This window comes from Copadichromis virginalis, linkage group LG6, assembly GCF_057382275.1.
Source record: "Copadichromis virginalis isolate Kocher_CV1m ecotype Utaka linkage group LG6, C_Virginalis_male_GT1.1, whole genome shotgun sequence".
Lineage (NCBI taxonomy): Eukaryota > Metazoa > Chordata > Actinopteri > Cichliformes > Cichlidae > Copadichromis > Copadichromis virginalis.
In genome coordinates this window covers 19,010,712-19,025,634 of record NC_140623.1, presented here as the reverse complement: position 1 = coordinate 19,025,634, position 14,923 = coordinate 19,010,712, and the positions used below count along the sequence as shown (strand labels likewise).

Genomic DNA, 14,923 nt, shown 5'->3' with positions numbered 1-14,923 from the left:
ACAAGCAGAAGGAACAATCCAGCTATTCAGAGAGAACCTGCATGACAACATTAGACCTTATCCCCGTCCCCATGTATTTATTTATCAGACATGTGCATCTGGTTCATGGAGTTGACAATTTGCCAGTCGAACACAGCACAACAAATCCGGCTTTGTGGTATAAAAATCCATTTTAATAGAGCATAAATCAGTTCAGACACCACGCTGGGTTTACATAAGTTTCTGAGAACAAACCCGGTCTGCGTGCAAGTTTGAGCTCATTTTCTGACAGTCTCTCTAAGATGTGGTTTACCCGCTTGAACTGAGCAAACTTATTTTTTCCTGAACCTGACTGCCGATTTAAAACTGCAACGAAAAGAAAAGAAAGCTTTCTGGTGATCTTTCGAAACTTTAAGCTTCTTAATTGTGTTAATTAAAATAATTTGATTGCATTTATCAAGCGGTTTCTTCTTTTTAATCAGGACCACAACATTAATTAAAAGTTCATGAGTTGCCTAAGCGTTTTTACCTTGGCCAATAAGCTGCAGGCTTTCAGAGCCCCTTCCTAAAGCAGCTTATGCTTTTAGGACAATTGCCAACTTTGCCTGTTCATCCAATCTTTAGCAAATTTCCCAATATTTATGACTGGAAATGGAACACAATAATGTAAAAGAGCAACAATGGTGAGAATAAGAATAACCCCAAACACTGTGAGACTGACTCTTCTGTAAAGTAAGGGTTTGTTGTTCTCAGTGCAGTTTGTGGCCTCAAAAAGCAGGCCACCGAAGGCAGTGGAAATGTATTTTACTCGCAGGTTCACTCAGCTCGGGGAAACCTGGTTTCAGGTACGCGTTTGCTAACTTTCCCCTCCAGCAAACCGCGTCGCGTCGACGGGCTGTGTGGTTGCAGGACCGTGTCATCTCAGTCATGAACCTGTACAGTACCTCCACTCTGGGTTACCCCGTGGGTTAGTCCATGAAGAGATTGCACTGTAGGTGGAGGTGGGTGGGGTGACGTGACATTCATAACACTCCATAACCTTTTCAGATATTAAAATGGTTTTTATTAATGTCATTCTCTAGCATTAGTCAACATTCCCCCTCCATGCTGTTGACCGCATTATAAACATTGGTTCTTTGTCATGTTGTGCTGAAGTAGTGAGTAACATTTTTTTTGTTTCTAGAGAATCACACTATTCCCTTTGTGCTCTGCACTGTCAAACAAAGACCTGGGACATGGCGTCTTGGACATTTTGTTCCACTTCTTGGTTCCTGAATCACATCAATCACATCCCCATTCTCGGCCCATAGTTTTAAGTTCTCCTTTATAATAAAGGAAGATATACTTTGCGTGTTTGTCTTACACTTTTTTTTAGCAGCCTCCTCAACAGCTTGGCGCACTGTTTCAAAACAAAGACCAAGTCACGATCTGAAGCATGGCAGAGTTCAAAAACACATTTTTTCCCTTTCAACCCCTTCCCCTCCCTTTAAGCCAGGTGTCTTCCAATTGGCTGACCCTTGCAAACAAAACATCCGATCAGCAGGGTGGGCGGGGCTTCTCCGCTCACAGCCAGAGCTGCTCTTATGGACAACAATCCACCAGGGAAACACAAGAGCAAAGCAAACAGCATACAAAACTTGAAGACAGTTTAAAACACTTTTACATTCAAATCAAAAGACTTTGAAGTATTTGTTTGATATTTCAGGAAGCCACTGAAAAACCAAAGATTGATTTTTTTCCCATTTAAGATAACACTTCCTGGATTAACAGAAGCAAAAATCACAGACTTTGTTGATTGCTAAACAACATGTAGGAGTCAGTGGAAAGTCTGTTTCATGATGGATTGATTTTCGGTTCATTCTCACTCATCAATGAAAAAAAAAAACAAAAAACAAAAAAACCCCAACGAGATCAGTCAATCTCCCGTTTCTCAAACGGGACTTCTGAACAGTTTCATGCCTTGTTAAATGAAAATGAAAACACTTTAAATGTCTTAACGGAAAACAACATTTTAACAAAGAGTTCCCAGAATAAAAAAAAAAAAAAAAAAGGATTTTCCCCTTTTCTTTTCACTACGCTGAGGCAGCCTGTGTGGTGAATGCTCTCATGTGAACAAACCACCAAGACACATATTGCACATTGTGATGGGGTATGCTAGTGCCCTCAGTTGGCCAAATTCAAAACTACATTTTTTTTTCTGTTAAAAAAAAAAAGAAAAAGTAATTTAAGTAAATCTCAAGTCCATCCAACATCGGGTACCTCGCAATTATTTCACTTGCTTTATAGCAAAAACTACGTGACCACCCAGCATCACACCTGTGTGATTTTGTTTTCTGGACATGTCCCCCCAGACAGTGGGCGTTAAAATAACAGTCTCCACTATTCTGGGAATCCTTTTCCGCAGTTTCTTGGATCCCGCAAGGCTGCAGAGAACTGATCATTTACTTAATCTCACAGTCAGACATGGTTTGGGCTTTGCAAACTCCCTTTCCAGCTACTTCAAAGGCAGCTCCTTTGTAGGTTGCGACGCACTGGCCGTCTGTGCGCAGGTCTGGCTGAACCTGCTCCCACACCTTCTGTTTGGGGTTCAGCTCTTTATCGGGCTCCCCTGCAACAAAGACATCATTGTGAGAAATTAGAATCCCCTGTGTACTTCAGTAAACCTCGACACTTGCAGGGTTTGTGATTCCAGGAGGTTTGCTGTTAACAGCATCCTCATGGAAAATGGCTACAGGGATTTGCATGCATCCAACCACAAAAGCTCAGAAGAGCCAACGGTGAAGTTTGGGAATGATGTCTGCTCTCAGCCTGCAGTCCGATTCTCACCAAAGGTGCCTCGCAGAGTTGGAGGAAACTTGTGTTTGTGTGTCGTGTTAAAGTAGTGCAGTACTCACAGTCTAAATACTGAGGCTCCATAACACTGATGAAAAGAGGAAAATAATGAGGCGTGTGATCAGCACTATCTGCTGAGCGCACATCTATTATGACTATTTGGCTGAGAATAGGTTTAGCAGGAAGCTACAGCAGTGAGGCTGTAGTACCTGGGAATCCCTGGAAAGTCACTCTATCCCCTGGTATCGCTCCGTTTGGAGGATCAAGGATTTCCAGCTTGTCTTGTGACGAGGCACACATGAGCATGGCCTGGTTCACAATTCCTCTCGTCTCCACTGGCCTCTCGTTACACAGCAGGACCACCATACGATTCTGCATCTGCACGAAGGGCAGGAGAGTCCACATGTTCAAGCGAGAACAGCAAATGACGGTAAAGTTGATGGGAAAAACAAACAAACATCCGAAATCAAATAGGACGGTATTATTGGAATCAAATTCTCACTCGGTGTTCAGTCTAATTGATTTTCTAATCAAGAACTCTCAATGAGATGACGAATGCTTGATGTTGAAGAATAATGTCAGTGCTTTTGGCCAGTGCTTTGCAGAGGTGTGAAAAGCTGGAATGTCCTTCCCAGAACTGGTGCAGCAAAGTTAGGCACTTGGGATCAAAAATCCTAAGAGGCGATCGTGATATTTTAGCCATACTGGTGACTTTAGTTGTTTAAAATCAGCCTAAAGAACACTTCAAAAGACTATGCTTGTCTTTCTGGTGGCAGTATTAGAAAACATTACCACTGTCAGCAATTTGAGGATTTTTTTTTAATGCTATTATTTTTAATCACCTTTTAAAACCTTTGTTATTATTTTTTGTGAGTGTACACAGTATACTAATTTATAACAAAGTAAACATAATAGTGTTTTGGGCTGTTACTGTTCACAGTTACACAGATCTTCCTCCTTCAAGGCTCTGAGCTTCAAGCATTCCATCTCTAAAATAAAATAAAGGATACTACATAGAGGCGTTCAAAAACAAACGGAAGATTGACATCGAGGTGTTAAATCTTAACCCTAATTTGAATAACGGAATAGTTGGACATGTCCTGGTACTTAAAAAAAACCCCAACCAAACAAAACTACCATACAGTGATATGTTAGATGACAGTGTTCCTCTAAATATAAGACAGTTAAGTGATGGCTTTTGTTACTTGACCACAAAGTACCCTGACCTGAAATCTGTCCAGCATTTACGGGACACAAACTGGGAGCCAGGCCTTTTCCACTAAGACCAGTGAAATGACCCTCATTCCAGAAGAACAGAGGCGGTTACAGCCAGAATATTCAGTTTGCCCACCTCAGCCATTAAAATAACACACTGATGTTCATGTAGACAAAAATACTAAATCACAATTTTAAGGTGGAAAAAAAAAAGTATAACCTTCACAGACCTTCCCGCTTACCATTATTTTTAATGGTCCGGTCTACGCGACCTTCGTCAGGTACAGTTTTCTCAGTACCTGTAAGCCAGAAAATGTGTTTTTTTCTTCACAAAGACCTTTCCCACTATGCACCTGTCACTTATTCAGGTGTGGAGTCTTCCTAAATTTGTAAGTAAAAAAAAAAGAAGACAAATCCTACTTTCAGTTTAGTTTACACTGTCGTCCCTCAGAGGGAATCGGCTCAATAGGGCAGCTTAAACTACAGTCACCGGCCACTTCTTAAGTACACCTTGCTAGTGCTGGTGACTGCAGAGGCCATTTGAGTACAGTGAACTCACTGTCATGTTCAAGATAATCTGAGCTTTGTGTCATGGTGTGTTATCCTGCTGGGAGCATCCATCCGAAGAGGAGTACACTGTGATCACAAAAGCATGGACGCTGTGGTGTTTACGTCACTTTTTTCCCCATTATTTTAATGCTCAGTTTGAACTTCAGCAGGTGGTCATGACCATGTCTGCATGGATAAATGCAACAACTTGCTGCCATGTGATTGGCTGATTAATTACAATTTCTGTTAACCAGCAGCTGAACAGGTGTACCTAACAAAGTGAGTGTGTAGAGTGTAACAATTCAAAAGATATTGTTACACTGTCAGTATCTTTGTGCTTTGGGCTGTTACTTCGATAAAATGAGCAGTCTGAATATATCACACAGGCTTCAGGGAAACAAAAAAAAGTAGATTATTCAGTCATCTAAAACATTGATGACCGGTAAACAGTTTTATCTTGAAATAAACAACACTAGATTAATACTTGATATTTACCTGCTCCACAGGTACGTGCTGAGACAGTTCACTGACCACCGTCCTGGGAAAAGCCTCTCCCACATCGATCTGCTCCACGAACAGCCCGTCAGTGTCTGGAATCTGCTGGGCCGTGACTACACGTCCAATACGTAGGTCCAGGCGGGACACGTCCACCTGCTTCTTTGCCACCTTCGGCACTCCTGGCATGAAAGAAATGCCGCAGTGTCAGCAGGGTACACGGTCTTTCTTTGCAACTGATTTTCCTTATGGTGTGTGCTCCTCTAATATAAGAATCGACAGATTTGCTGCATCTGTAAAGAAAATCTTTGCTGTTAAAAATCTAAAGTTTTAAGGATTAATGAAGAAAACGCTCGGTTTGACTCAACTTCCCCACCTTTCACAGGATTCTCCTACGTGATCCATTTAGTAGATGACACAGCTCTCTTTATTACAACTACCACAAACTACAACTATAAACTCAGCTATGTAATACTACCTACAGGTGTCAGGGAGTATTTTGGCTTCAGGTCACTCCTTACTCCATCCATGTGAAGCAACATTAAACCAAAGAAATTGTGGAATCAGACTTAACTTTAATTTCCTATTCTGCTTGAATGTTGTGCTTTTGCTAAGTTTATGATTCAGGTGGGTGTACTTTGAACACACCACCACCACCACCATCATCATCATCATCATCACCATCACCCACGTTCTCAACGGTATAACCCTAAATCGCTGCACCCAGGAGCCAGGTAAACAGACAAAACGCATGGACGCTCAGCAATCACATGCAGGAGGATAATCAGGGGAAATGGCAAAAGTATGCGGACACTACATATTACACTCGTATGTATATGCAGCTGCTGCATTCCTCATTCTCCAGGCCTCCCGGTGGACGCACCTTTGGGCTTGCCGTATGAGGACACACGGCCTCGGAAACCCATCTCATGAAGCTCCCTGCGCACCGTGGTGGAGCTCACGCTGGCTCCGGATGCGCTCTGAAACTCGGCGGTGAGCGCTTTTATGGAGGGCAAACACTTCTCCAGCGCCACTCTCTCCAGCACTTGGCGATCCTCCTCTTTCAGCTTGTGCGGTCGGCCGCTCCGGGGCAGTGCCGTCGTTATTCCTCCACGCTTCCACTTTAAAATCACGGCGCTGACAGTGGACCGGGGCAGGTTTAACATCGCCGAGATCTCACGGACGGACTTCTTGCACAGGTAGCATCCCACCACGGTGCCCCGCTGAAACTCACTGAGCTCCTCGCTGCGACCCATTGTGCTGCAAATGTTTGCAGACTGCTTTTGCATCGATTCCCACCTCCTCCTCCTTCGCCTCCTCCGCCTTGGAGCTTCGCTCCCCCTTTTCTTCTTCTACGGTTGGCTCTCAGGGCTAATTTTAACTATAGCCCACTATCGGGTATATTACTGCCCCCGTATGATGACTAATAGCAATTCAGTGACACTACGGGCTGGATTGTGTTTCAAATGACCTAAAAGTGTTTTAACGTGATGCAAACAAGCGAGAAGCAAATAAAAAAATAACTTTGAGAAGCTCTTTGAACACATAGATTGATCCTGCAACATACTTTTCTGTGTTACAGCAACAGGATAAATAATAAAAACAATAATAGTAAAAAAAGTATCAAATGACCGTAGTTAAGCTCTTATAATGTGAGGTAATTTATTTACCTACACAACGGTGGTCACGGCAGATGCCCACCCCCACCGAGCCTGGTTCTGCCGGAGGTTTCTTGCTAAGGAGTTTTCCCTTCCCACTGTCGCCAAGCGCTTGCTGAAAGGTGGTCTTTGATTTTTAAGGTTTTCTCTGTATTCTCTATATTATTGTATGGTCTTTATTTACAGGATAAAGCATCTTAAAGCGAATGCTGTTGTGATTTGGCGCTATATAAATAAAATTTAATTGAGTTCTAGCGCTTTTCTACTCGGGTAGCACCGTGCCACCTTGCTGCCCCACTATTCTTTTGCACTGTTGCCCCACAGCAAGAAGGGCCTGAGTTCAATTCCACCATGTGGAGATAAGTTCATTGGAAACACTAAATTGCCCATAGGTGTCAATGCGGGAATGTGAGCGTGAATGGTTGTCTCTGTCTATGGGTTAGCCCTTGGACAGATGGCGGCCTGTCCTGTCCTGCCTCTCGTCGTTAGACAGCTAGTCAGTCTCCAACACATCCCCGAAAAGGATAAGCGGAAGTGAATGCTTTTCTACTCTACTTGAGGCCACTGTTAAAACTACTTTATACAACATGCCCAATCCACCCCCACTTTTTTTATGGTTAACACACTCCAGTGAATGAATGCATTAAAATTATACATTGTGTCTGACAGACTTCACCTTAGCTAATTGGATTTCCAGAGTGAATTTGTCCTTTCTGGAGCAATTTTCCTGAAATTGTATGACAAATGTTCTGGGGTGCTGTGCAGGCTTCCAAGAAGTTTGTGCTCCAGTTTCAGTTTGACCGACTGATGATCCAAACATCCATCCATCCATCCATCTATCTATCTATCTATCTATAGATATTAAATTTTAGCTTCCTTAAAGAATTAAAGTCTTCAAGTCTTTTAAAAAACTTCCACAATTCTTTGGGTTTTTTTTTTTTCAGATTTTATTTTTCAGATTTTATTTTTCTCATAAAAAAGCAAAACTGCTATTCCGTTTTCCTCCAACTGCACACAATTCTCCCGAACATGTCCTCAGTTTTAATACCTACAGACATGTGAATGGTGCTTGGCTCTCTGACACACTGTATGGGTGTTCGTGCTCCAAAGTATTTTCTTGAAGATACTCCCCCCCCCCCCCCCCCCCCATTTCCACTTATTCAACTTCCCTGGAGAATGTCAGACAAGCGAGAAGGTTAGACCATGTACTGATTCAGAATAAAGATTTTTTTTTTTTAAATCTGCTGCTCTTAAACATCGTTTACTTGAAAATGGGCATTGTGGTCAATGCAACTCTTTTATGAGGCTTTTTTTTGTTTTGTTCATTTAACACACAAACACACAGAGACATGTAGTTATTTTGAGTGTTAACAATAGCCGTGATCACAGTTTTCTTCATTGTGTGAGCATAAAAGTTTTACTTTGGACTACTGCATCTGTTGTGCCTCCATGAAAGCCCCATTAAACATTTAAACCTCCTAGTTTGATCTCCAGTGTAAGTGCTTTCCTCCCTCATTATTATGACCTCAAACTGGCAGACCAGTGTGCATTAAACCCTCTCAGTGTAACAGCTTACCATTAAGGGAAGCAACTTGAATTTGTTTACTTCACCACAGATGTCCACAGTGACAACAAATAAAGGGAAGTCACAGGAGAACCAAGTTCTTTACTGGTCTCCTACTTTTTGACAAAGGTGACCAAGGAATGCATTAATAAGAGAATGTTGCATACAGCAAATATTCATGTGTCTATGAATATAAGTGTTTGAAAGAGGATATGTTCATATTATTTTCCACATGTGAAATTGCAGATGGATACGAAACATCAGTTTTCACCATGGTGTCACACGTGATTTTTTGAAGTACTAAAGTAAGAACCAGCCAGAACCCGGTCGGTCAAGACATCAAGAAGAGAAAATGGGGCTGGATAGGCCACACACTCCAAAAACCATCCGACAACGTCACAAGGCAAGCACTGGACTGGAACCCACAAGGAAAAAGGAAAGTGGGGAGATCCAAACAGACGTGGAGAAGATCTGTCGAGAGCGTAATGCATAATACTGCCGGAATGACGTGGACCCAGCTGAAGAGAACGGCCCAGAACAGAGTCCATTGGTGGCCCCATGCTCCACCAGGAGTCTACAGGAAAATTGATTGATTGAAAGTAAGATGACATAGTTAGATCGATTATTTGTCGGAGGAAGACACAATTTTTCCTTTCTTTTCTTGGTACACCACCACAGTGGCATCAAACTAAATCAAAGAATGAAGATGTGACTGAAGCAGTCACATGATCAGTAAACACTAGGGACCCAGTTCCATTGGGACCCAGAGATGCCCATAACATAACATTAACACTGCCATGTGTGATAGATGACATGATATGAGATATGTGATATGTTCATGAGCTGTTTCTCACCTTCTCCAAATTTTTCCCTTCACATCATTCTGTTTTCATTTGTCCAAAGAGTTGTTTTGTCTGTTAGTTTTCATTTTTTTAGAACTTTGCAGGCACTTTAAGTTTACAGGGAAAGTCAAAGCTGACCTTCTTGCTTTAGAGTGTAACCAGTGGTTTGCACCTTGTTGTGTATTTAGATTCATAAAGGCGTATCTTTATTCCAGTCAATGATACATGTCATCTCCCTGAGAGTGTTTTTAACTTGCTTAGATGTTGTGAAGTTTTTTTTAACCATAACAAGAATTCTGTCATCATGCACTTTGATCCAGTGTTGGTCAGCTGGCCAGTGCATTCCTTCTTTTTAACAATGGAACAGATTGAGTTGGCTCCAGATCTCTTTGGACCTCATATTGAGAGTTTTAGTGAAAAGTGACAAATCAGCCTTTGGAATCCAATCCAGATATTTTATCTGCTAAATCATGGAATAAAAGAGGAACACATTGATTGAATTGACTGTTTGGTTTAAAAAAAAAGTGTCATTGTCCAACAAGTTTTTTTTAAAATTTATATATATATACATATATATATACATTCAACAAAAATATAAACGCAACACCTTTGTTACTGCTCCCATTCCCCATGGGATGGACGTAGAGACCTAAAATTCATTCCAGATACACAATATAACCATCCCTCCCAAACAGTGGTCACAAATCAGTCCAAATGTGTGGTAGTGGGCACATCTGCTATATTGAGATAATCCATCCCACCTCACAGGTGTGCCACATCAGGATGCTGATCTGACATCATGAGTAGTGCACAGGTGTACCTCAGACTGCCCACAACAAAAGGCCACCCTGGAATGTGCAGTTTTTTGCGCTATTGGGGGGTCTGGGGACCCAGAACCGGTCAGTATCTGGTGTGACCACCATTTGCCTCATGCAGTGCAACACATCGTCGCATGGAGTCTATCAGATTGTCAATTGTGGCCTGTGGAATGTTGGTCCACTCCACTTCAATGGCTGTGCGAGGTTGTTGGATATTCGTGGGAACTGGTACACGCTGTCGTATACGCCGGTCAAGCACATCCCGAACATGCTCAATGGGTGACATGTCCGGTGAGTATGCTGGCCATGCAAGAACTGGGACATTCTCAGCTGCCATCTGCCCTGAACAATGTGAACCATGATTCATCCGTGAAGCGCACACCTCTCCAACGTGCCAGACGCCATCGAATGTGAGCATTTGCCCACACAAGTCTGTTACGGCGACGAGCTGGAGTCAGGTCAAGACCCCGATGAGGACGACGGGCATGCAGTTGAGCGTCCCTGAGACGGTTTCTGACAGTTTGTGCAGAAATTGTTTGGTTGTGCAAACCAATTGTTCCAGCAGCTGTCTGGGTGGCTGGTCTCAGACGATCTTGGAGGTGAACCTGCTGGATGTGGAGGTCCTGGGCTGGTGTGGTTACATGAGGTCTGCGGTTGTGAGGCCGGTTGGATGTGCTGCCATATTCTCTGAAACGCCTGTGGAGACGGCTTATGGTTGAGATATGAACATTCAATGCACGGGCGACAGATCTGGTTGACATTCCTGCTGTCAGCATGGCAATTGCACGCTCCCTCATTGCTTGTGGCATTTTGCTGTGAGACAAAACTGCACATTCCAGGGTGGCCTTTTGTTGTGGGCAGTCTGAGGTACACCTGTGCACTACTCATGATGTCAGATCAGCATCCTGATGTGGCACACCTGTGAGGTGGGATGGATTATCTCAATATAGCAGATGTGCCCACTACCACACATTTGGACTGATTTGTGACCACTGTTTGGGAGGGATGGTTATATTGTGTATCTGGAATGAATTTTAGGTCTCTACGTCCATCCCATGGGGAATGGGAGCAGTAACAAAGGTGTTGCGTTTATATTTTTGTTGAGTGTATATATATATATATATATATATATATATATATATATATATATATATATATATATATATATATCACTATGTGCTGTCATTGTTTTGTGTGTATCATTTTTTTATTGTACATAAAACAGACAGGTTTGTAAAAGTTAGAAGAAAAAAAAACCCGATTCAAAGTTATCATAACAGACAGTCAAAGACATTCCTACACATGCATCATGTATAGAACAAGAAAGGAACAGAGACACTCGTAATCACACTTACATTGTTTTTAGGTTACAAAATAGAACTGGTCTCATATCTGCTGGGTATATAGTTTACAATATATTGATACCATCCATTTCACATCCACAGAGTAAAGATTTAAAAAAAAAATACAATGATATACTGTAAGCAACAACTGACTCATCTCCCATTTTCATTACTCTGCCCTCTGTCTTTAAAGCTGTACCTTAAAAGAAGGCTTCAGTCTTCACCATTCACTGGAGTGTTAAAGTGCAATATAGCAATATAGAAAGGTTAACACAATCAGAAAGAGCCACACAGATCAAAAAGAAATAGCACACCCTGGTTAAGCTACCAGTAATAAAACAATGCTGGATAAGGCTTTATTTTACAAGTCCAATATTTCTTGAGGATTTCTCTTTTTTGAAGAGGAAGGAAAAATGATTTGCAAACAATTATTGGGAAAATAGAGTATTGATGATACGTGATGATTCATTTCAGGTAAGTTCAGAGATAATCGCACTACAAGCAAGCATAAACTAAACTACATATTATTTATATTACATGCATCATTAATGAAACTATTTTTATGTAAAATATGTAAGTTTGTTGTTCAATGTAGTTTGATTTTGATTTTTAAAATGTGGCAGGTGGTGAAAAAAAGAAAATGTCTCTTTAAGGCAGGATAACTGGGTGGGGCGATCGTGGCTCAAGAGTTGGGAGTTCGCCTTGTAATCAGAAGGTTGACGGTTCGAGCCCCGGCTCCGACAGTCTCGATCGTTGTGTCCTTGGGCAAGACACTTCACCCGTTGCCTACTGGTGGTGGTCAGAGGGCCCAGTGGCGCCAGTGTCCGGCAGCCTCGCCTCTGTCAGTGCGCCCCAGGGTGGCTGTGGCTACAATGTAGCTTACCATCACCAGTGTGTGTGGATGACTGGATGTATAAAGCGCTTTGGGGTCCTTAGGGACTAGTAAAGCGCTATACAAATACAGGCCATTTAACTAGTTTCTATTGACACTAACCACTTTCACATAAAGTTTAAGAAGAGCTTTATATTTTCCCCCAAAATTGTTGCAATTACATTTTTTCTTTCCAGAAAACATGTTGGAAATGATTTAAATAAGTAATAAAGGTAGTGCGTTAAACAATGTTGAAGTTACAGTTACTGTTAGGGACACTGGTGTTGTTTTCTTCATCAGGACACAAACTCTTATTAGATGAAATAAGCTGACATGTCTTCGGTGTTTGAGTTCATTTATTCCCCAGAGAAAGTTGTTAGTAAAATGTTGTAAACAGACAAAACTGAGAGACCTTCATCACGCAGTTTAAGTTGCTCTGTAACAAAAAGGCCTTAAACTGTGGAAAACCTTATTTTTATTTTTTATTTTTGAACTTGGCAACACAACCAAAGCCCAGCCATGTAGCACTGTAAATAAATGCACTTTGCTTTACTTTGTCATTGTACCAACTAAGCAAACAATTAGATGGAAGCCTTAGAGACATGATGATAGAAAAGAAAATCCAAGAGTTTAAAATATCAGAGGGTAAAACAAACAACTTTTGGGTATGCCTTTGTATTGTGCTGTTCGATTTTTAGCCTGAGCTCATGTAGCATGAGGGGATTAACGATCCCAGTAGGGTGAGATTTCAGCTGCTATGTCTCTAGTGAAAATCAGGATCTTTGTTAACCTTCATGTCCTCAACACAAAAGAAATGCAGTCTGTCAGATGATTTAAAACTCTGATTTCATTTTATTATATAAGTGCTTATAAAAATGGAAATTTGTGAAATCTTCCAGTTAAACGAGGAAACTTAAAAACTGTCAAGCTTACACCTGTAGGTATTATATCAAAATGAAAAACTGCAGACACAACCTGAATATTTTAACTTTTACTAGAGTGTAGTGATCATAGCTATCAAATAAAGAATTACAATATAAGCCTCCTAACACCAGTTATTTCTGAAACTTAGATATTTGCACATACAGATATTGACTGACCAAAGCAAGAATGAGTTTGACCATATGCCTTAAATAATAGAGTCAGCTGCAGGAGCTCTTGGAAATGACTAAAGAGAGAACCAGCAGTTAGAGCCCGATGGCTCCAATGACTATATCGGTGGGTTTGTGCTTCTTCAGTGTGCATGGCTGCAGGAATGTAAGAGGAAATGGACCCAAATGAGCTTTAACTTCGGCTAACATTTACGAGACCTTCTTTAAAAAGCAATTAATCTAAAAAAAAAAAAAAAAAAAACTAGATGAAAAAACAACAACAACAAAACAATAAATGTAATTGCATTAACAGTCAGCTTCCACTCTGGAGCACATGCTGAGTTAGCTACATTCTTTTCTCAAAAACAGTCTTTTTAGAGTAGTGTTGAATTTGGGATAAGGAAAACAAGTATATTGATAAAATGCTGAAAATAATTATTTCATAATCATAATAATAATTTCATAATTTTGACCACTTGGTGGCAGCAGAATCAAGTAAACAGAACACAATAAACGTCAGTCTTGGTCTTCATCTGATCCCGATAGAATAATTTTTTGTGTCATTTTTTTGGCTCTGGGCAGGTAGTCTAGACTGAGGAGAGATTTTCTGAAAACAAATGATCCTCTGAGAGCAGTGAGAGCAAATCAACTGTAAGACAATGAGCTCAAACCATAGTCTGCATATAAATGATGGACATGACTGCTATGATGTAACCCGCTGGTTTGAGTCCTGTTTTGGAGCCTCGAGCTGGAAGTAAGAAATGGAGGTAAAGGAAACGGAAAGGAGCTGACCGGCAACCCAACGATGCTGCACAAGCTCAAGGGATCATTTTCTCATAGACTTTTAAGCATTCAGAATTTCCCTCGCCCCCTGCTGGCCATTAGAAAGAATGCAGGTTTAAGGCACTGTCTTCACTTACACAAATGGGGAGGTTTGTCCATTTTTTATATACAGACTGTGGCTGAAACTCATCGTAAAATTTCAAAACACTGAAGAGTTTAGGGTCTTCACTATAACAGCACATTTGTTAATAATATAAAAGAATCTGTTATAGTTGCTATATTTTTGTACATTTTCATGGGCTAAAGCACTGAAGCTATGTTTTACCATAAGTTGTCACATGCCTTCTCAATGAAAATATTTAGTTATATTAAATTCAGAACCATTTTTGTACATGTGCTTCCAAACTGTAGTAAGTTAGCTGTCTTATTTTTAACATTTCCAAATGCTGTTAATTTCTTTCCACTTTTTTGCAGATCCATGCTAAAAACCCTGTGGGTACGGTACATCGATGCCGTTTGGCAAAACTAGCCAGTTTAGTGTAAACTCACTCCAAGACTGTAAATGTTTCCATGCTGGTAACTGTTCATGCCAGGACAAAGAAAAAAAAATGCTTGGGGCAGAGAATTCCTTGAATGAACCCGAGCCCTGCCTCCTTTATTATCTAACACAGTCTTTTCAACTGACATAATTTATTGCCCTGATGTTATTCATTAGGGTGGTAATCACGAAAAGATTTAGTGTAGTTCCAGCCTGTCAGCCAAGGCAATTAACTTTAATGACAAATAACAATGGCTAATATGCAAAAGACAAGCTTGGCACAAAGACTTGTTGACGTATTTATATTGGCTGGTTTGTGTAGGCTTGTATAGGGAAGTGTGCACA

General features: G+C 41.1%; 1 protein-coding gene across 3 annotated transcripts; it reads right to left on the bottom strand.

Moving 5' to 3' along the window:
* Nucleotides 1-1,866: 1,866 nt before the first annotated feature.
* LOC146707612 (aminoacyl tRNA synthase complex-interacting multifunctional protein 1-like) lies at nucleotides 1,867-6,437 on the bottom strand. Of its 3 annotated transcripts, XM_085459053.1 has the most exons (5): nucleotides 5,954-6,437; nucleotides 5,071-5,252; nucleotides 3,021-3,189; nucleotides 2,874-2,899; nucleotides 2,549-2,587 (listed from the first exon to the last, which is right to left on the bottom strand). In XM_085459053.1, the coding sequence occupies exons 1-4, from the start codon at nucleotides 6,357-6,359 to the stop codon at nucleotides 2,877-2,879; spliced, it is 780 nt and encodes a 259-aa protein (XP_085315179.1). In that variant the 5' UTR covers nucleotides 6,360-6,437; the 3' UTR covers nucleotides 2,549-2,587; nucleotides 2,874-2,876. The 3 variants fall into 3 exon arrangements, with proteins under 3 accessions (XP_085315177.1, XP_085315178.1, XP_085315179.1); XM_085459051.1 differs by lacking the exon at nucleotides 2,874-2,899 and having other exon boundaries at nucleotides 1,867-2,587; nucleotides 5,954-6,436; XM_085459052.1 differs by having other exon boundaries at nucleotides 2,520-2,899.
* Nucleotides 6,438-14,923: the final 8,486 nt, after the last annotated feature.